The sequence below is a fragment of the Aristolochia californica genome, unplaced genomic scaffold (assembly GCF_029961685.1).
Source record: "Aristolochia californica isolate CCGP_79_NKW_82.1479 unplaced genomic scaffold, dmAriCali1.0.hap1 SCAF_7, whole genome shotgun sequence".
Classification (NCBI taxonomy): Eukaryota; Viridiplantae; Streptophyta; class Magnoliopsida; order Piperales; family Aristolochiaceae; genus Aristolochia; species Aristolochia californica.
In genome coordinates, this window is record NW_027182268.1 from 28882398 (window position 1) to 28905793 (window position 23396).

Sequence of the window (23396 nt, forward strand, 5' to 3'; positions counted from 1 at the left end):
GATGAGAAGTTCACTCAAGGCCACATCTGCAAGAGGCTGTTTTGGTTAGAGGTAGAGGATCCAAAGGACAGATCCCGCCCCCCCCCCCCCCCCCCCCCCCCCCCCTTCCCTTTGAAGAAGAAGTAGGCATAGAAGAGGAAGCCTCAGCTATCTCCCTCAATGCCATCACCGGGTTACACAACACCACGATGATGCAGGTCCATGCTGGCATTCAGGCCATTCTATTTTTTGCATTGGTTGATTGGGGCAGTACCCACAATTTTCTTAGTCAACCCATAGCCCAATAGTTGGCTTGCCACTGCAGCAAAATTCAGGCATCTCGGTTATAGTTGAAAATGGGGAAAAAATTACCAGTGTGGGGTTATGTTCAGCAGTCACTTTCGTCATTGAAGGCCACACCTTCCAGGCAGATTTTTGTATCATTTCATTTGCTGGATTTGATTTGGTCCTAGGCATTAAATGGTTACAGCAGTTGGGACTGATATTATGGGATTTCAAGTCCCTCACTATGAGTTTCAACCAGGGTCACCAGCAGCTCACGCTCCATGGTATGCATGCTCCCCTATAGTGTACTTTTCAGACTATCTAGTTGAGGGATTCATAGGGTAGTCAACTCACGCAGCTGATTGTTATGGTCATGGGATTAAGTACCTATGCCTTTAGCTCCTAACAGACCGGTCTTTTGGGTAGCATTGGTTAGGATCTTAACATTTGGTATCAAAGCAGGCTCCCACATTGTGAGTTTGAGTCCCGGGACGAGCAAAGGCCAGATTAAAATACTGGTATGTCCTTGTGACAAGCCCTGGGTCGGGCCATTGTCGTTGCACGGGCTCAAATGCTGGATTAAAATACTGGTAGGTTGCATATAGGTATTATTGCGAAGGTGGGTATGATGTTATGGTCCTAGGGTAAGTACCTATGTCTTCCGCTCCTAACAGGCTGGTCTTTTGGGTGGTATTGGCTAGGTGCTTAACATTTGGTATCAGTGTAGGTACTACATCCCGACTTCGAGTCCCTGCATGCGCAGGTGGACCGCATGCCCCAGGCGGGGCACCGTAAGGGAGTATGGGCTCCTGACCCGGTCCCCATTGCTGTGTTAAGGCCATCATGGTTGTCGGCTCGGAGGGCGGGGTGTACTATTATGGTCCTAGGTTAAGTAACTATGTCTTCCGCTCCTAACAAGCCGGTCTTTTGGGTAGTATTGGCTAGGTGTTTAACATTTTAACACTGATGGAGGAATTTGCCGACTTATTTCAGCAACCTACTGCCCTCCCTCCGATACGGACTTGTGACCATTGCATCCGGTTGAAGTTGGGCACCGATCCAGTCGTGGTATGGCCATTAAGATATTCTCACTTGCAGAAGGACAAGATTGAGAGCCAGTGTGAGCTCATGTTAACTCGGGGCCTCATTTAGACCAGTCGTTCCCCGTTCTCATCGCCGGTTCTGTTGGTCAAGAAACATGACAACCCATGGTGGTTCTGTGTAGATTACAGGGAGCTCAACGCTCACACGGTGAAGGATAAATTTCCCATTCCAGTGGTGGATGAGTTGTTGGATCAACTTCACGGCGCAGAGTTATTTACGAAGTTTGACTTGAAACCTGGATACGATCAAATCCGACTCCACCCTGATGATGTGGAGAAAATGGCATTCCATACCCACCACGGCCATTTTGAATCCTTGGTGATGCCCTTTGGTCTATCCAATGTGCCCTCTACATTCCAGGCACTCATGAATGAGGTATTCTGGCCCTTCTTGCGCAAATATGTTCTTGTTTTTTTTTATGATATTCTGATCTATAGCCAGAATTGGGGCGATCACATTTAGCACCTACGCCAGGTATTCCACCTTCTGTGTTCACACCATTTATTCCTTAATAAGTCTAAATGTGAGATAGGAACTTCCAAGGTCGCCTACTTGGGCCATGTTATTTTTGCATCAGGGGTTAAGGTGGACAGTACCAAAATCCAGTCAGTGCCGCATTCAGTCACAACTTTGAGGGGGTTTCTAGGGTTGGCCGGTTATTACAAGAAGATTATTCGGGACTATGGCCAGATCACTGCACCGCTCACAAGCCTACTCAAGCGAAACACCTTCACATGGACAGATGCAGCCTATTCGTCCTTCCAACAGTTGAAACAATCCTTAGCTTCGGCATCGGTTCTACAAATTCCGAATTTTGAAAAAATGTTCATTGTGGAATGTGATGCATCAGGTGGTCGCATTGGCGCTGTCTTACAACAGCAAGGGCACCCCATAGCATATTTCAGCCGGCAATTGGCTCCACACCACCACAAACTAGCGGCTTATGAATGGGAACTCATTGGCTTGGCCAAAGCCATCCAGCATTGGAGGCCCTACTTGTGGGGTAGGCACTTTGTGATCCCTACAGACCATTGTAGTTTGAAGTACTTGCTGGAACAACATCTCACGACTTCCCCCCAGCAACACTGGATCAGTAAGCTCATGGGTTTTGATTTCAAGGTGGAATACAATCTGGGTAGCCTTAACAAGGGCGCAGAGGCCCTGTCCCATAAGGAATTAGTGGATCATCAATTGCATGCTATTAGTCAACCACGAGTCCTTTTACTCGACTCCATCCGAGGTGACCTCTAGGACCATCCTGAGCTCCTAGAATTATACTGGCAGATTGAGCAAGGCACTGCGGATCCCCAGTGGGAAATTCAAGATGGGCTCATACTATACAAGAAGCGCCTCTTTCTCCACCATACATCCCCTCTTCTCACCACCATTATTGCTGTAGTACACGATTGTACTCATGAGGGCCAACAGAAAACTTATTTTCGTATCAGCCAGGATTTCTTTTGGAAAGACTTGAAGCGTATGGTTGCTGACTATGTTTTGGCGTGCCAAGTTTGTCAGAGGAACAAGGCCGACTCTTTACATCCAGCGGGCCGGCTGCAACCTCTTCAACTTCCATCTCAGGTATGGGCTAATATCTCCATGGATTTTATTGAGGGCCTTCCCACTTCTTCAGGTAAATCATTAATTCTGGTTGTGGTGGATTGGTTTTCTAAATACGGGCACTTCCTGTGCTTGGCGCATCCGTATACAGCATCACAGGTAGCCCACCTCTTTATGGAATAGATTGTGCATCTGCATGGCTTACCGAAGTCCATTACCTGTGACCATGATGCGGTTTTCACCAGCACTTTTTGGAATGATCTTTTTAAATTGCAGGGTATCGAATTGGCCTTCTCCTTTGCCTACCATCCTCAATCTGATGGATACTCTGAAGTGGTGAACTGCACCCTTGAGATCTATTTGTGGTGTTTTGTTGGGGATCACCCCAAATGCTGGGTGCATTGGTTGGCATGGGCGGAGTATTGTTATAACACTTCTTACCATACGGCACTCGACACGACTCCGTTTCAGGTGGTATATGGCCGTGTACCTCCTCGGCTCCTCTCTTATGAGCCTGGTTTGTCTCGCTTGCCATTGATTGACAAGGCCTTGGGCGAATGGGACACGATGCTGGCTCAGGTCAAGTCCAACTTGCTGAAGGCTCAAGTCATGATGAAGCATAACTATGACAAGCGTCGTAGGGACCTTTCTTTTGCTCCGGCCAATTATGTTTGGTTGTGTATTCAACCTTACCGACAGCGTTCTCTGACTGCAACACGGAGGCACAAACTGTCCCCCAAATTTTATGGTCCTTTTCAAGTATTGGCTCTCATTGGCAAGGTGGCTTATTGCCTACAGCTTCCACCAGACGCCCGTATCCATGACATCTTCCATGTTTCACTAGACTTAGGGACAATTGATGTAATTTTTTGCATGTTTCATTTAGTGGCATTTTTTTAATTTTGTCAGACATTTTGTGCTTTGCTTGATTGTGTTTGGGGGTGTTCCTATTATTTATAGGAACATCATTGGAGTGAAAGGTAAGCTTTGAATCATAGTTAACTGAGATCAAGTACTCTCTCCAATGAGGCCTGGGTGCAAGCTTCCTCCAAAGCTTGGTTATCCCTCACGTCCGTTCATCTTCCCCTCTTCCCCTCTTCTCAGTTGCTACTTCACGTTCCTTCTCCTCCTCCATTCTGAGCTCCTCTGTTTTCATCACTTCCGTCTAATCCTCTAAACTATTCCCATCATTGAATACCTTCCTCCACAACCTCTCTTACCCCTCCAGCAGACACGTCTTCTCCCCTTCCCTGCCGAGTTCCAGCAGCCTCACAGTTCATCTCCTTGTTGGAACTCGCCGTGACTGTTCACCTTCCCAACAAACTTCTCTATCACCATTGGGCGTTCCAAGTATCTGAAACACAAATATTCACCATCTCTAAACTTGGAAGACCGAGGAGAGTGTAGGGTGACTCGATTCATGGCTAGGGATCTTAACAGTATGACATTTTTCCCACGTTCCACAAGACCGTCCACTGTGTAGCTCCCAAGATGGCCAAGAGCATGTTATGTCTTGCAATAAGTGCAAGCACCTAAACAACCAACATCAATTGGAAGAATCTCATTTGAAGCTTCCAAAGGCTCGACCTGTGGTATAATACTCACATAATTGGCTGATACCTCCAACAACATTGCCTCATTATCTTGGTTGACAACATCTAATATTCCACTGGCATCACCCAGAGTATGTATTGTGACAGCAGATGGGACAGAAGATAATTCCAGTTGTGTGTCCAATGTAGCAGATAAATTGGCATCACTATGAAAAACATAACTAAATCTAGCACTCAACCCAACTCATCCCTCTATGGCAGCATCACCATAAGAAGTTTGTGCAGAATTAATGATACTAGTAACTCTCCAAATTACAGCTCTATCGCACATCTCAATTTTCAGGATTCCTATCATATAACCTAGTGGTTTCTCTGACCCATATTCTCGCAAGAATTTCCTGACCAGTGAGATATTATCCCATGAATAACTTGATGCATACAAGTTAGAGAAAATGGCATGATAAAGCAACTTTAAAATCTTCAATTGCACAACCAACTCAAAAATGGCAATTATCTGCTAATGAATAATGCAAAACAGGAACTGACTGATTCCTGCACCAAGATCCTCTATGGCCTTCTTGATAACAGCCTTGAACCTGCCATGTCTCCTCTCCACATCCATAGGTGAAGTCAATGCAATGCCACCAACAGTCCATTGTTCAACTAGAGCAGCCAAGTTTGTCACCGATGTAATTAAGCCAGTCTTTCCAAAATGAAGAAGGGCACCTACAACATAACATAATAGGTGGAATCAAAGTTTGTAGGAAACCCACATCTTCCTTTGTGACCAAAGAAATGAGATCGTCCTTTGAACTATCCTATATATTGATCTGTCAGCTTTCTTCTCTCCAAATCAGTTTCAACCATCGAGATAAGCATATTTTCAGTCTCTATTTTGACAACCTGCACATTTCCATGAGGATATCTTTCAAGCATTAGCTGCTCTTGAATTGCTTTACGTAAAAATTCAAAAAATAGCCCTGGGGAACATGCAACCCTGGGGAACATGAAGGAATATGGATAGATTATGAGGATACATTTACTCCAGTTGCCAAGATGACCACGGTTCAAACCATATTAGCCATTGTAGCCTCACAGTCATGGCCACTACATCAAATGAGTGTGAGGAACGCCTTTCTCCATGGTGATCTATAAGAGGGTATCTACGTGAAGGTTCCCTTTGGTATGACTACTTCTCCCAAGGCTTGGTTTGAGAAGTTTTGTGGTACACTTATTTTCCACAAGTTTACACAAAGTCAGTATGATTCCTCTCTCTACTATCACACATCTGTTGTGGGCTTGGCCATTCTCTTGGTTTATGTGGATGACATTATTATTACTGACATTGACTCTGGCTTAATTACTAATCTTTAGCAAGTGTTGCATGCAACTTTTCATATGAAGGATCTTGGCCAACTCACGTACTTCGTAGGGCTAGAAGTACATCATCGACCCAATGGCATTTTCTTAAACCAACATAAATATATTCAAGATATTATTACTCTAGCTGGTTTGGAGGACACTTCTTCGGTTGCTAGTCCTTTGGAGGTCAATGTCAAATAAAGGAAAGATGAAGGGGCTCTTCTTGATGATCCTACTATCTATCAACGCCTCATTGGGAGTCACATATACTTGACCACGACTCGTCCCGACATCTCCTATGTCATTCATTAGGCCAGTCAGTTTATGTCTGCTCCTCGACATCTTCATCTTGCAGCAGTTTGCCACATAATCCGCTATCTGCGAGGTTCTCCTACTCAATGATTATTCTTTCCTAGAGGCTCCACGCTTTGACTTGTTGCCTATAGTGATGCTGATTAGGCTGGGTGCCCCGATACCCATTGCTCTACTACATGTTGATGTATGTTTTTAGGGGATGCATTGATTTCTTGGAAATGTAAGAAATAAGACTGTGTCCAAGTCCTCTACTGAGGCCAAGTATCGTGCCATGTCTACTGCGTGTTTTGAAATTATATGGCTACGCTGTCTTCTTTCTGAGTTCATGTTTCTTCAGATTACCCCTACACCTCTCCATGCGGATAATACGAGTTCTATTCAGATTACTACCAACCCTATTTTCCATGAGTGTACCAAGCACATTGAGGTTGATTGTCATGCTATCCATGACACTTTGGAGCGTCGGGTAATCTCTCTTTGGTAGATCTCTTTAGATCTTTAAGTGCCTGATATCTTCACCAAAGCATTGTCTCAACCTTGGCATAATTTTCTAGTTGACAAATTGTTGCGGGTTGACTTCAAAGCATCAATTTGAGGGGGGATGTTACCATATGTTGGAATGTATATAAGATAGGTTTTATGTTAATATTTTTTGTATAAATTATGACATGTAAAAAGGTTAATTTGAAAGGGATTAGTTGGGTTGAGTGTCATTGTATTTAGTCCATGGGCTGTATTGTAATTGACCCAACCTTACTTTTAAATAGAAAAGAAGGAGAGGGAAGCATCATGCCTATTTTTCCAGCCTCCCTTGTGTCAACTTTCTCACGGTGATCTCAGAGCTTGAAGCTCTTCTCCTTGGCTATTCCGTCAGCTTCTTGGGGTGGTGTTTCAGTCCACCGAACTCAGAGCTTGGAGGTCTTGTTCTGGGTTGTGCTATCAGCCTCATTTGGTGGTGGTTCTTTCCACGCAAACTCAGAGCTGGGAGCTCTTGTCTTTGCTACTCTGTCGGCCTTCAGTGGTGGATGTTAGGTGTTCTCATCAGGAATTACTTTCCTAGAAGTCTTTGTCATGGTATCAGAGCTTGGAGCTGTTCTTGAAATATTTTCTGGGTGTGGTGGTTCAACTTCCCTGTGCTGAACGTGAGCTTGAAGCACAAAGTTTCTATTCAAGGAGTCAAGGGTTCTATTCAGAACATTTTTTGGGCTTCGTGGTCACCTTCTCTGTGCTGAACGTGAGCTTGAACCTCAAGGTTGGTGTTCGAGGGGTCCAGGGCTCTGTTCGATTTTTTCTGGGTGAGGTGGTTCAGCTTCTCTGTGCTGAATGTGAGCTTGAAGCTCAAGGTTGTTGTTTGAGGGGTCAAGGTTCTGTTTGAATTTTTTTTTGTGTGGCTCATTTGTTCTGGGCTGACCATGTTCAGTTACACTGCTGTTTAGCAGCAAGGTGACCTTTGGTCTGGTCATTACAGTGGTAGTATATTTGGAATTTGCAGCAAGGTTTCAGCATATTTGTTGCCTTAGAAAAAAAACTTTGTGGGGCTTGTATTTCAGCCACTCATGTGCTCGCGTTCCTGTCATCATAATGTCAATGGACAAGTTAGATTTTTCTCTGATTCGATTCACAGGTAAGAACTACAGTGCCTGGGTATTTCAGTTCCGTTTATTTGTCATGGGAAAAGAATTATGGGGTCATATTGATGGGTGTGATCCAACACCTCACGAGGCCAAAGCTTTATCCAAATGGACCACCATGGATGCTAGGGTCATGACCTGGATACTTGGGTTTTTTGAGCCTCACCTAGTTCTTAATTTGAAGCCCTATAAAACTGCAGTGGATGTGTGAAATATCTTCCACAAGGTTTATCATGAAAACAATATGGCTTGGAGGTTTCAAGTGGAGTATGAGATGGCTAACTTCACACAAGGAAGCCTTTCCATTGAAGAATACTTTTCGGGTTTTAAAAATCTTTGGACTGACTATACCGACATAGTTTATGAGAACGTCTCAGTTTCTGCTCTCTGTTGTTCAAGCCGTACATGAAACCAGCAAAAAAGATCAATTCTTGATGAAGCTCTACTCTTAGTTTGAGATTTCCCATTCACATATGATGAATTGTCATCCTGAGCAGTCTCTAGATGCCTGTTTGAGTGAACTTCTAAGGAAGGAGCAGCGCATTGCTACTCAGCCTGTCATGGAACATCGGGCCCATGTTGATGCCTCTGCTACTGTGGCCTATGTAGCACAAGGGAAAAATAAGGGTCGGGACATGAGTTCTGTCTAGTGCTTTCACTGCAATGATTATGGTCACTTTGCTCAGGAATGCCCCTAAGAGTCCTATAACTACTGCAAGAAACCAGGTCATCTCATCACATCTTGTCCTCCTAGTCCCGAAAATAAGAATGGTACTGCTTATCATTCCTCCACTGGCACTTCTAGTCCTACAGCATTGCCGACTGCCATCCCGGTTACTACAATTCTTGTTCCTACAACACCCGTAAATCCGAACAGACTCACCCCTGAATTGGTACAATAGATGATCATCTCTGTTTTTTCTACTTTTGGTCTCTTAGGTAAGCATAAATTCTCTACTCAGTAATGGTATTTTGATTCCGGCGCTTCTAACCATATGACCAACAATTTCGTGTCTCTTTCTAATGTCCGAAAGTATGATGGAAATCTGAAAATCAACACTGCTGATGGCAGCTCTCTGCCTATCAGTGCTGTTGGTGATCTTTCTCCCACCTTAGTTGATGTTTTTGTGTCCCCTGACCTCTCTGTAAATCTTCTTTCCATTGGTCAATTGATTAATAAAATTTGTCATGTTCAGTTTTCTATTTTGTTTGTGTTGTCCAGGATCAAGCGTCAAGGAAGGTGATTGCGAAGGGGTCTAAAGTGGGATGACTATTTCCAGTTAAAGACTTTCTCTCGACCCTTATTCTATGTGCTCCTGTACCTTCCTTTGCATGTAATGTTGTCGGTTCTGGCACTAAGGTGTGGCATAGATGTCTAGGCCACCCAAACTCTGATGTTCTTCATACAATGTTTAATTTTGGTTTATTAGGAAGTACAACATGTTCTTCTCTGGATCTTTCTTTTGATTGTTCATCATGAAAACTTGGCAAAAGTAAGGTTCTACCTTTTCCTCATTATGCATCTCATGCCTCCCACTATTTTGATATTATTCATGGAATGTTTGGGGAATTGATCTTGTTGTCTCACATGCACATTATCAGTACTTTATTACCTTTATTGACAACTTCAGTCGTTTTACTTGGGTCTACTTCCAACGAGCTAAGTCTAAAGTTTTCGTAGTATTTATGTGCTTCCTTGCGCTTCTTGAGACTCAATTCTCTTCTCACATTAAGGTATTGCACCTTGATTCTGGAGGTGAGTACATGTCTAATGACTTCCAGGATTTTCTTCAAAGCAAAGGCATCACCTCTCAGCATTCTTATCCCTCGACACCGCAACAAAATGAAGTTGTTGAGCGGAAAAATCGTCAACTTCTTGACATGGTCAAAACTCTTTTACTTGTATCTTTTGTTGCTCCCCGTTTTTGGTGTGAAGTGCTTTCTACTTCAGTTCATTTAATCAACCGTTTGTCCTCTCCTACGTTGCATCATGTTTCTCCATTCCCTAAGTTAATTGGTTATTCTCCATCATATACTCATCCTCGGGCTTTCGGTTGTGTTTGTCTAGTGCAACTACATGATCATGAATGATACAAACTTATAGCCCAATCATTTATGTGTGCTTTTCTTGGTTATGCTATTTCTCAAAAAGTCTATGTTTGCTTTGATTTGCATGATCATCGTATCCGTGTTTCTAGGAATGTGGTTTTCTTTGAAAATCAATATTTCTTTCCATTTCATGTAGCGCTGGCATCTACATATTTATCTTCTCTGCCTAGCTTTGATGAGTCCCATCCCACTTCATCTATGGCCCCTCCTGATCCTGATCGGGCGCCTGCTCCTGATCATCCTTGTGCTCCTACATCCACCACTCTTCGCCGGTCTACTCACCCTTCTCCCCCCTGATAGGTATGGTTTCTCCTCCCCTTGTATCTCTTGCGGGTACTTTATTGTCTATTTCCATTCCTTCTTGCTACAAATAGGCAATGGCACATGAGTGTTGGAAAAAGGCAATGAAAACAAAACTACAAGCTCTAGAGAAGAATCACACTTGGGATATTGTTACATGCCCCCCCCCCCCGCTATTTAGCCTCTTGGGAGTAAATGGGTTTTCTTTGTGAAGTTACGTTCGGAAGGATCTTTGGATTGGTACAAAGCCCGCTTTGTAGCCCTAGGGACACAAGTAGGAATATGGGATTGATTATGAGGATACATTTGCTCCAGTTGCTAAGATGACCCCGGTTCAAATCATATTAGCCATTGCAGCCTCACAGTCATGGCCACTGCATAACATGGATGTGAACAATGCCTTTCTCCATGGTGATCTACAAGATGATATCTACATGAAGCTTCCCTCTGGTATGAATACTTCTTCTCCTAATGATGTCTGCAAGCTACGTCATCCTCTGTATGGGCTTTAAGCAAGATCCCTGGGCTTGGTTTGAGAATTTTTGGGGTACACTTATTCTCCACAACTTTACACAGAGTAAGTCTGTCGTGGGCATGGTCATTCTGTTGGTTTAGGTGGATGACATTATCATTACTAGCACTGACTCTGGCCTGATTACTAAGCTTCAACAAGTGTTGCATGCAACTTTTCATATGAAGGATCTTGGCCAGCTCACGTACTTCTTAGGGCTAGAAGTACATCATCGAACCAACGGTATTTTCTTAAACCGGCATAAGTATATTCAAGATATTATTACTCTAGCTAGTTTGGAGAACAATTCTTCAGTTGCTACTCCTTTGGAGGTCAATGTCAAATATAGGAAAGATGAAGGGGTGCTTCTTGATGATCCTACTATCTATCGACGCCTCTTTGGGAGTCTCATAGACTTGACAATGACTCGTCCTGACATCTCCTATGTCGTTCATCAGGTCAGTCAGTTTATGTCTTCTCCTCAGCATCTTCATCTTGCGACAGTTCGGCGCATCATCCGCTATCTGCAAGGTTATCCTACTCGTTGATTATTCTTTCCTATAGGCTTTGCACTTCGGCTAGTTGCCTACAATGATGCTGATTGGGCTGGGTGCCCTGACACCTGTCGCTCTACTACAGGTTGGTGAATATTTTTAGGAGATGCATTGATTTCTTGGAAATGTAAGAAACAAAACTGGGTGTCCAAGTCCTCTACTGAGGCCAAGTATCATGCCATGTCTGACAAAACAAGGTCAAGGGAATGAAGGAACAGTCCAAACATCCACAGGAGAGAGCGTAGCTCTCTGGTTTCACGGCGAAACGAAACACACGAAGATCAATCCAAAAATCTTTCCGTTGGGGATTTTCCCCCTTTCATTAAGTATATATCCTTTAGGTTTTCCTGTTACAAAATGGCCCATGGGCCCAAGACAATACCCCCTCATCCGATTAAGCCTAATCAAATAACCCTATATACATATCCCAAATTATACAATAATTATGAATATAAATTACATTTAATATACATTTTAACATATCGTAACATCCCCCCTCAAATTGATGATGGTGAGTCAACCAGCAACAATTTGCCAACCAAAAAATTATGTCGGGATTGAGACAATGCTTTGGTGAAGACATCGGCCACTTGAAGATCCGAAGAAATGTACGATAGAGATATTACCCGGTGCTCCAAAGTGTCGCGGATGGAGTGACAGTCAACTTCAATATGCTTGGTACGTTCATGAAAAACCGGATTTGCTGCAATTTGTATAGCACTTGTATTATCTGCATGAAGCGGTGTAGAGGAGGGCTGAGAAAACTGGAGCTTAGCAAGAAGACCACGGAGCCAAATAACCTCCGTACACGTAGTAGACATAGCACGATACTCGACCTCGATAGATGACTTGGACACTCGATCTTGTTTCTTACATTTCCAAGAAATCAGTGCATCGCCTAAAAACATACACCAGCCTGTAGTAGAGCGACGGGTATCGGGGCACGCTGTCCAATCAGCATCACTGTAGGCAACTAGATATAGCACGGAGCCAGTAGGAAAGAATAAACCACGAGCAGGGGAGCCGCGCAGATAGCGGATGATGCGCTGAACGACCGCAAGATGAAGGTGTTGAGGAGAGGCCATAAACTGACTGACCTTATGAACAACATAGGAAATGTTCGGGCGAGTAGTAGTCAAGTAGATGAGACTCCCAACTAGTCGTCGATAGATAGTCGGATCATCAAGGAGAGTCCCTTCATCTTTTCGATATTTGACATTTACCTCCATAGGGGTAGCCACCGAAGATGTGTCCTCCAACCCAGCGAGTGTGATAAGATCTTGAATATACTTATGTTGGTTTAAGAAAATACCTTTGAGTGTGTGATGGACCTCCAACCATAAGAAGTAGGTGAGGCGTCCAAGATCATTCATATGAAAAGTGGCATGCAACACCTTCTGAAGCGTGGTAATCAGTCCAGAGTTAGTGCCAGTAATGATGATGTCATCCACATAAACCAAGAGAATTACCATGCCTGCAACAGACTTATGATAAAAGAGGGAGGAATCATTCTGACTCTGGGTAAACTAGTGGAGGATAAGAGTGCTACGAAATTTCTCAAACCAAGCCCGGGGGCTTGTTTAAGCCCATACAAAGGACTTCGTAGCTTGCAGACGTGATCAGGAGAGGATGTAGACATACTCGAGGGAAGCTTCATATAGACATCTTCCTGTAGATCACCGTGGAGAAAGGCATTCTTCACATCCATCTGATGCAATGGCCAAGATTGAGAGGCTGTAATGGCTAAGATAGTACGGACTGTGGTCATCTTGGCAACAGGGGCAAAAGTTTCCTCATAATCAATCCCATATTCCTGCCTGTTCCCCAGGGCCACAAGGTGGGCTTTGTACCGATCCAACGATCCATCGGAACGCAACTTGACAGAGAAGACCCACTTACTTCCAAGAGGCCGAATAGTGGGAGGGCAAGCCACAATGTCCCAGGTGTGATTCTCTTATAGCGCTTGTAGTTCAGTTTGGATGGCCTTTTACCAACACGCATGTGCTATAGCCTGTTTATATCCAGAAGGAATGGAAATAGAAGACAAAGTAGCTACCAGAGATACAGGGGAGGGAAAACCATACCGGTCAGGAGGGTGAGAACTACGTGTGGATCAGAAGGAGAAGAGGGTAGCGAAGCAGTGGGTTGAGGCTCATCAAAGCTTGGCAAACTAGACAAAGAGGTAGACGGAAGTGTAACTTGAGAGGGAAAGAAATATTGGTTTTCAAAGAAGACCACATTCCGAGAAACACGGACTCGACACGCATGAGGATCATAGCAAACATAGCCCTTTTGAGAACCGGCATACACAAAAAATGCACACATAACGGATTGAGCTGTAAGTTTATGTCGTTCATGATCAGGTAAATGCACAAAACAAACACAACCGAACGTCCGAAGAGCTATGTAGGACGGAGAATAACCGAATAATTTAACAAAGGAAGAGACATGATGCAAGACAGGCGAGGGCAGGCGACTAATTAAATGGACGGAGGTAGAGAGAGCTTCACACCAAAACCTAGGAGGAACGGATGATTCAATGAGAAGGGTGCGGACCATATCAAGAAGGTGACGATTTTTGCGCTCAGCAACACCATTTTGTTGGGGTGTCAAGGGACAAGAACATTGAGAGATAATGCCTTTGTTTTCATTAAATTCTTGGAATTCTGCCGACATGTACTCGCCCCCAGAGTCAGAGCGGAGTACTTTAAGGTGAGCGGAGAACTGGGTTTCAATGAGTGCAAGAAACCTCTTAAAAACGACAAAAACGTCAGACTTAGCTCGTAGGAAATAGACCCAGGTAAATCGACTAAAGTCATCAATAAAGGTGACAAAGTACTTAAAGTGTGCATGCGAGATAACATGAACAATTCCCCAAACATCACTATGAATAAGGTCAAAGCAGTGGGAAGCCTGCGAGGCATGATGCGGAAATGATAGAGTTTTACTTTTGCCAAGTTTATATGATGAACAGTCAAATGACGTGTCACGAGACATACAATCTTGATTGCCTGATAAACCCGATTGAAATAATGTACGAAGTACAACCGAGTTTGGGTGGCCTAGACGTCTATGCCACAACTTAGGGCCAGATCAGACAACATTACAAGCAAAAGAAAGTACAGGAGAACGTGGAATAACAGTGGATAGAAAGACTTTAAGTGGAAATAGCCTGCCCACTTTAGGCCCCTTCGCGATTACCTTCCCCGACGCTTGATCCTGCACAACACAGCCAAAGCGAGAAAACTGAACATTATAGTTTTTATCAACCAATTGACCAACAGACAAAAGGTTTGTCGACAAGTCAGGAGACACAAAGACATCAGCTAAAGATGGAGAGAGATCACCAACAGCTCTGATAGGCAGAGTGCTGCTGCCATCAGCAGTGTTGATGTGCAGATTGCCATCATACTTTTGGACATTCGAAAGAGATACCACTTTGTTGGTCATGTGGTTAGAGGCACCAGAATCAAAATACCATGGGTGACTAGAAAGTTTCTGTTTACCTGAGATACCAAAAGTGGAAAAGGCAGAAATGATCATCTGTTGTACCATTTCAGGAGTGAGAGTGGTGGAACTGGCAGGTGCTGGTGGAACAGGAATGATAGGGACCGAAACGGCAGGTGGCAATGTGGCAGAACTAGATATACCGGTGGATGCATGATAAGTTGTAGGCTTCCTCCGTGGAGGTCATGTAGGGCAAACGGTGATGTGATGACCCGGCTTCTTACAGTAGCTACAAAATAGAACCGACTTCTTGGGGCAGTCCTGAACAAAGTGACCATAAGCCTTGCAGTGGAAGCACTGAACAGAACTGGTGTCCCGACCCTGAGGCCTTCCTTGTGCTACATAAGCTACAGGAGTCGAGAGATCAGCCTGAACGCGAGGTGTCATGCTAGCCTGAGTAGTAAGGCGCTGCTCCTCCCGGAGAAGTTCACTCAAACAGGCATCTAGGGACGGCACCGGATGACGATTCATTAGATGTGATCGAGCAATCTCAAACTCGGGACGAAGCTTCATCAAGAATTGATCCCGTTTACTGGTGTCATGGACAGCTTGCACAGTAGAGAGAGCAGCAGCAGGGACATCCTCGTAAACAATGTCAGTGTAGTCAGCCCATAGATTTTGGAAGCCCGAAAAATATTCTTCAATCGAACGACTGCCTTGGGTGAAATTTGCAAGTTCATATTCAACTTGAAATCGACGGGCCATGCTGGTTTGACGATAAACCTTGTGGAGGTAATTCCACATATCGGCGGCAGTTTTGTAGGGCCTCAGATTTGGGACTAGGTGAGGCTCAAGAGATCCAAGTATCCAAGTCTTGACTCTAGCATCCATGATGATCCATTTTGACAATGCGTCAGCATCGCTAGGTGCCGGATCACTCCCATCAATATGACCCCATAAACCTCTTCCCTGAACAAATAACCGGAACTGAAATTCCCAAGTACTGTAGTTCTTGCCTGTGAACTGAATAGGAACGAAATTGGACTTATCTGCTGACATGATAAAATTGAATCTAGCAAAGTTCCCAATGCACCCCCGCAAGATAAGAAATTCCAAATATACCCCCACTTTTCGAAATTTTCAAATAGACCCCTACACTTGCAGAAATCCAAGAGATGCCCCCAGGTTAACAGAAATTCGAATTAGACCCCCAAACTTTTAGAAATTCGAAAAGCACCCTCGCACCTTCAGACATTCCAGAATGGCCCCCCAAACTTTCAGAAATTGCAAAGCGGCCCCCAAAGATTTTCAAATTGCAAAATGACCATATGCCAAATAATCACCCGAAACGAACACGCGGGAGAAAATTTTTTTACCTTTGTTCCCTCTTCGGACGAGTTTCTGGCGAGAACCACCGTCCCGTTGTAGCTTCTCTGGCAACGAAACCACCGATGGAGCTTTTCCGACAACGGAACCACAACATTTTCGAGCTCGGAGAATACTTTTCGACAACCCCTTTCGTTTCCCCTTCTGGCGAGAACCCTCTACGGTTCATTTCCCCTTCCGGCGAGAACCCCCTTCCTGGCAACGGAACCCCCGTAACTCGTCTGGCAACGGAACCACCCGACAAGTATTTCCAACAGCGCCTGAAATCAATGCCGAAAGCGAAGAGAAAAAAAATTGGTTGGACAACGCAGGTCGTCGGACAAGAAATACGTCGGACGGTTACTCTATTGATCTTTGTTTCATTTCGCCGTGAAACCAGAGAGCTAAGCTCTCTCTTGTGGATGTTTGGACTGTTCCGTCAGTCCCTTGACCTTGTTTTGTCAATGTCTACTGTGTGTTCTTAAATTATATGGCTAAGCGATCTTCTTGCTAAGCTCCAATTTCTTTAAACTACCCCTACACCTTTCCATGCGGATAATATGAGTGCTATTCAGATTGCTACTGACCCTGTTTTCCATGAGCGCACGAAGCACATGGAGGTTGATTGTCACTCTATCCGCGACACTTTGGAGCACCGGTAATCTCTCTTCTGTACATCTCTTCAGATCTTCAAGTGGCTAATATCTTAACCAAAGCATTGTCTCAACCCCGACATAATTTTCTGGTTAACAAATTGTTGCTGGTCAACTTCCCAGCATCAATTTGTATGGGGGGGGGGGGGGGGGGGGGGGGGATGTTACCATATGTTGGAATGTATATAAGATAGGTTTTATGTTAATATTTATAATATAAACTATGACATGTACATAGGTTAATTAGAAAGGGATTATTTGGGCTGGGTTGCATTGTATTTAGCCCATGGGCTGTATTGTAATTGACCAAACCCTAAGTTTAAATAGAAGAAAAGGAGAGGGGAGTAGCACACCCTTTTTTCCAGCCTCCATAGTGTCAACTTGCTCATGGTGAACTAAGAGTTTGAACCTCTTCTCCTTGGTTGTTCCGTCAGCCTCTTGGGTTGGTGTTTCTATCCACCAAACTTAGAGCTTGGAACTCTTGTTCTGGGCTGTGCAGGTAGCTTCCCTTGGTGGTGGTTCTGTCCATGCAAACTCAGAGCAGGGAACTCTTGTCTTGGCTGTTCCGTTAGCCTTCAGTGGTGGACGTTGGGTGTTCTCATCAGGGTTTACTGGTCTAGAAATCTTTGTCATCAAAGACTCGCCAGTGATAACCCTTGCATTCAGAACCTCAGCCTCAATTAACTCATTTTCTGTCCTGAAATTTTTGAGAAAGAGTTCAGCTTGGGAATGAGAGTCACCCCATCAACGATTCCAAAACCGAACTTCAATTTTGGATTATTTTCAAAACCAGAATCGATGTTCAAGGAAATTTCATCTTCTACAATAGTATCGCCCTCCTCCGCTTTCAAAGCTGACATGTCAGGCTTCCCGCCTGAGTTCACTTCCTTGGGCTGGATTTCCTGGGGTTCCAAATGCGATGACAACGCATTTGAAGCTTGTCCACCCTGCGCTGGAATAGCAGGGCACCCAACGGACTGCTCCCCCCCCCCCCCTCCTCCCCGCGTGTTGTGCGAGCTGTCGTCCCCCCTTCAGTCTAGGGTTTGGTTTCTTCCGGCCAAAAAGTTTGAACCCATACCTGAGAGTCCGTCGAGTTGCTGGTCGAGTCTTTTTGTTCGTGCCTTGACATCTACCCACATTGCTGTCATTCGCACCTCCCTTTTGATTCGTTGGTCAACTCTTTTAGTTCGTGCCTCAATTTCTATCGGCATTGCTGAGAGTTTGTCGAGTTGCTGGTCGAGTCTTTCGTTTGGGCCTCAGTTTCTACTGGCATTTCTACCATTCGCAACTTGTCACTCCTGGATGAATCACCCATGTTCATGCTCTGATACCAGTTGATATGGTCCCGGATCTAACACAGTGATTCGTAGGGAAGAAGAAGAGAAGAGAATAATCAAGCCGAAGGGAAACATGAAAACCCTAGTTTCTTCGAGGAGAACGCACACCCCAGAGCTCGTTTAGGAGAACTCTCAACCCTGTTTAACCTAAAATCAGACTTACTTTTTCTCATTTCTTTCACCCCTTAAGTAGGGTTCACGCTAACAAGCTTCAAGATAAAATATTACAACAATGCCCCTACAACATATTAACTCTTCAACCGAAATAAAATTAAAGTAAAAGTAAATTGAAAGAAAAAACAATTAACTCAGTGACACAGTGGCGCCTCCTTTTGATGACATGGTTAGCTATTGAGTCCTCAACATCGTGCAACAACCATGGCTGCCTTAGTGACTTTCTAGGCAGCACCATTAAAAGTCACATTATGTCATTCATCATCAAGCTGCCCTATAGAGATTAGATTACGCATAGGTTTTGGCACATGTCTCACCTTGTCAATTTTCCACACTGACCCGTTTGACATCCTCAAACTGACATCACCAATACCGACAATATCCAAAGGTTCTCCATTAGCAAGATACACCTTTTTAGCATGAGCTGCTGCTTTCCTTATTTATTGGGACATTTGAATGGTCATCTGCAAGTTGAATGGTTATTTTGCCAAAAAATTTCTTTAGGGCATTTTGTGTTGTCAAATACACTTAATACGCATTATCAGTAACTTAAGTATGTTTTTATCATAAAAATTATCTTAATGCCAATTTTAAGAACTATGTTTGTTATCATCAAAACTATTTGGGTGGAGTTCTTGAAACCAACCAAAAATAGTTCCCAAAAGGGTGGAAAACACATGGTGGAATTGTTTTGTAGGTGAAAATAATTCCACGAAAATAATTTTGTTGTCATATATGTTCTTTTGCATCAATTTTATTTTCCATTGACTATTGTTTCATTTTTCCTGGTGGATTTTATCTTTGCTCAAAAATATGTTTTTTAGGAAAATTTAATGTCGTCGATGAAACCCTATTTTCTTATATGCTACTTATAATTTTTATGGGACAAGATATATTGGGGACACTTTCCTCATTCCCAAAAATTCCAGAAATTTTTTGTGGAGCAAAACTTTTTACTTTCACTTTTTCATATCGTTTCTTGTTGTTCAACCTTATAACTCATTCACTTCACTTAAGATTTTTCAATATGGGACTTTTTCCCACTTCACAATAGAGAAATATTTTAGAAAATTAAAGAAAACCTCATAACATTCTTGGATTTGAGAGTCTTAAATTTTATTTGATTTTAGAGGTATGAATTATAATTTCATTATGTTCTCCTTTGTAATGAAATTGAGTAAAACGTAATTGATTCATGGATTCTGGTCTCGTTTTCATCTCATTTATTTTCATCTTGATACATTTTTTAACTACTTGAAACATTTTTATAGTTTTTTTAATATGTATAATAAATAAAAATTACACAAAAATTGTATCATGCTACAAAATCTTTAAGTTGGCCTTGGACCCCTTTACTGCTAAAACTCTGGCTAGTCCCTAGGATGATTTTTTCGTGACTTCTAAATTGAGTAATATTATAAATCTGAAGTTCTAAACTTCATATATTAAAGATAAAAATAATATTAGTAAAATAAAATAAAATATATTTGGTACAAAAATTAAACATTTAATATTATATTTTTTAAATCCTGACATTAAGTTACCCATAAAAGATATTAAATTTATAGATGTAGAAGCTATGCATGTAGAGCTAAAAGTTACTGAATAAGTTGAAATTGAAAACTCAAAATAGAATAATTGCAAGAAATATAACATTAAGTTACGGACTATAAATCTGGATAGCAAAATATATTTCAGTATACAAAAGTTATAAATTATGTTACATTTTATAGTGACTCATCTGATCTTGGTTGACTTCGACGAAGGTTAGCCTGATCAGAAACTTCCCAGTAGTTTACATGCATACCGAATTGTTATCGACCGGAGCCGGTGACAGCAACCTTCACTCCGGCGACCTTAACGAGCCTTTTAAGTCTCCGTTTCTTAATATTCCAAGTCGATGCCGTCAAGCATATTTTACAATTTCTAGGCTGTTCGCCTCCGTCCATTCAGCAGGTTAAGTAGATGAGGCAGCAGGTGACGAAGAAGAAACAGGAATAAATTTGCATAGAAAAGTAAGCAGAGATAGTTGACGATGGCTGAGGCATCGCCTATCTTCTTCTCTCCCTCCCAACAGCAACGGTCTTTTCCCACTCCATCGCCTTTAGCCAACTCCCTTACCTCCACGGTATGGAGCTCGCAGCCTGTTTTGAACATTTCCACTGTCGTCCTCCGTATCGTTGCTTTTGTTCTGTCCGTTATTGCTGCTGTCTCGCTCACGGCCCCTTTGCCTGACAACAAGAACGATGGGCATGGGTACGGCTTTAGTAAATTCTCTGAATTCAGGTGAGTTTAATGTTTCTCTCTAATTCAATTCCGCTAATCTTAACATGTTAGGACGATCGCCTCATCATTCATCTTGGCACGGTTTATAGAGTTAAGAATTAAACCTTATGTGTTGATGACATTGCACATCTGAACTTCGCTCTTTTTGTTATTTAACCCAATAGCGTTAGATAATATTTAAGATAAGCCTTTTACTGGATCCAGGTATGCTGTTTGCGCAACCCTACTTTCGTCCCTGTATTCAGCCTTCCAGCTCTTCAAAAGCATCTGCGACGTAGCGCTAAGAGGTCACGTGGTTTCGGACATGGTGTATGACTACGTTACTTTCATCTTAGACCAGGTAATCTTTCTTCCTCAATTTTCGCTTTCCAGTTTATTGCGTTGAGCACTCTCCTTGATTAGCCGATGAATCTGTTCGAAATTTCTTCATCCATGGATTTGACGGTTTTCATTTCTGGGAGCATGGTACAGTTGGTGGCGTACTTGCTCATTTCCTCATCCTCGGTGTCTGTTTCGGCCACGGAGAGGACCATGGGTGCTAAACTCAAAGCTGCTGCCGTTGCTTCTGTCTGTATGTCGTTTACTGCTTTTGTTGCCATGGCAATTTGTTCTTTATTTTCAGGTTACAAACTCTGCAAGCGGATTATTTGGTGAAGCCATAGGGTACCATGTTACATAGTGAGACATCAGAGGCTTGACTGATTAAGTACTGATCACTGTTAAGAAGCCTCTGTATCTCCTTGACATAAAGTTACAAATGTTGCTGTTGAAAATTTAATCATCCGAATCTCGTACAAGGAACTACAAATTTGATACCTATACCATTTCTGTGATGCCTAGGTTACAGGGTTCCAATATTCCAGTTGATTTCTTTTATACTAATTTTTTATTTAAAACTAAGAAAATGTACAAGAACACACCACAACCTACAACGGTATAATCATCCACCACTTAACTCCACAGAACTTTGAAAACACACTCAAGCACTACATATACATTTACATATTGTACAAAGTACTTCACCCAAGTTTCAGTCACATCAAGATCTTGTTTAGCCTGAAAGCCAGAATTTATAAAATAATATGAAATTTTAAAAAGAAACACGGAAGCCCTAGATGCATACCTCCAGCCATGTAAGACAAAATTCCAAGACTATGCAAAAAAAAACATCTAGTCTATCCAAAGTCCCATTGATGGAAAAAACCCAGACTTCTTTGCTAGACCAAATCCCATTTAACATACAATTTCTTAAAACCCTCTTTCCCATCAAAAGAGGAAGAAGTTGTAATTGCCCACTATCTCTACATATAAGGGAAACTACCTAATAATAGGTCAAATCTAAAAACGAGGAACATGACTAACATTCTCCCACTTGACCTATTCGATACTTAATATGGTCATCAATAAGGCAAAGAAAATCTTATACACCATTTGCCGCAAGCTGGGAGTTCATGATGTTCTCTCACCCCCAACTTGAGGGAGAGTGTTGGAAGATGGGCCCAAGCCCACTTGACTAAGGAAGGCCACATATCCAAGAGTGTCGAGTTGTTGGGACCCACCATGATCATGTGTGGTGGCATGATGAGTCATCACACGAGCTGGAATCCTTATCACATGAGTTGGAAGATTTGGCAAATCTTCTTACATTAATGTAATTGATTTATCTTCCATTGATTTATGTAGGTTTGGATAATCATGATTGATGTAATTAGGTTAAGTTCCAAGGGTATAATTATAATATTGTAGTTTGATTAATCTATAAATTGAGCTTCATAGGAAGGGTTAGGATATAAGTTCATAACCTCTTCTTCCTCTTGATTTTCTCCCAATGGGTGAGTTACGGTCCCAGATCTAACACATGGATTCGTAGGGAGAAAGAAGAGGAAGATGAAAATCAAGCTAAAAGGAAGGTTGAAAACCCTAGGTTATTTGAAAGGAGGAAGAAATCAAGATGAAATTCTCATTACTCTTACCCCTTAAATAGGGTTCACGCTTACAAGGTTTAAGATAAAATATTACAAAAATACTCCTATGGCCTATTAATTCTTTAGCTGAACTAAAATTAAGTAAATTAAAGAAAAATAATTAATTTAATAATGTTATTGCGTGCATAACATTATAGGCCCCTGGGAGAAAGAGCTTGTTCTCAAGCTCGAAGGTAGGTCTGTTTGCTGACGTCTCCACCTGTTCCCAAGTAGCATCCATGGAAGTTGTGTCTACCCTCTGGATGCCCAAAACTGGAGCATTCCACCCGAGTAGCATTTTTTTTTTTACGCTACCAGCATCACTTGTTGTAGCACACCCCAATACTGAAAAGCAACAAAACAACAAGTTGAACTATCACCTGCACCAAACTGGTAACTGCTACTTCGACATTAACAGCCTTTGTGGGATATTCCCCAACGGTTGCTTCATTGGAAAAATGCAGCATGTCCCTGGTAACCTCAATCTTTGGACCCAGTCCATGTTCAGCAAATTGCCCAGCATTCTCGACGAAAGTACCATGGCTGTAAGCACTGAGCATATGCAGGTAAGTGACCACATCGAGTCCAACTCCATGAGGTTCCATTGTACCAAACAGTTCTAGGGAAACTGTGCATAACCCATGTGTTGCAAAACTAGCAGCTTAATCTACGAATCCCTTATGGAAGAAGTTCACACAAACAACAACATACTTCCACTGTTGAAGTCTTTGCTGCAACCGTAGACCAACATGGTGGATGCCTGTGTTGGCTGCTGCAACATTACGGAAAATCTGCTGAATGGAGTCACAAAGAGCAAGTAGTGCATTCTGGGGAATTTCTATAGCAGCAGCGTGGAAGTTGGCAGTCCTTGCCATGTATGGCATCGTTATTGCTATCAAAAGGACAA

At 42.8% G+C, this 23396-nt stretch overlaps 1 protein-coding gene across 1 annotated transcript; it reads left to right on the forward strand.

Annotated features, from left to right (window-relative positions):
* The first annotated feature begins 20274 nt into the window (after positions 1-20274).
* LOC137937266 (CASP-like protein 4A4) lies at positions 20275-21179 on the forward strand. Its single transcript, XM_068782352.1, has 3 exons — positions 20275-20525; positions 20730-20865; positions 20997-21179. Exons 1-3 carry the CDS (start codon positions 20275-20277, stop codon positions 21177-21179), a joined length of 570 nt encoding a protein of 189 aa, XP_068638453.1.
* The last annotated feature ends 2217 nt before the right edge of the window (positions 21180-23396 follow it).

Bases quoted from the DNA above. Each gene is read 5' to 3' on its own strand.
- LOC137937266 (XM_068782352.1), top strand. From the start codon at position 20,275: ATGGCTGAGGCATCGCCTATCTTCTTCTCTCCCTCCCAACAGCAACGG. The intron at 20,526-20,729 runs GTGAGTTTAATG...TACTGGATCCAG, and splicing joins AGTAAATTCTCTGAATTCAG to GTATGCTGTTTGCGCAACCC. The intron at 20,866-20,996 runs GTAATCTTTCTT...AGCATGGTACAG, and splicing joins TTACTTTCATCTTAGACCAG to TTGGTGGCGTACTTGCTCAT.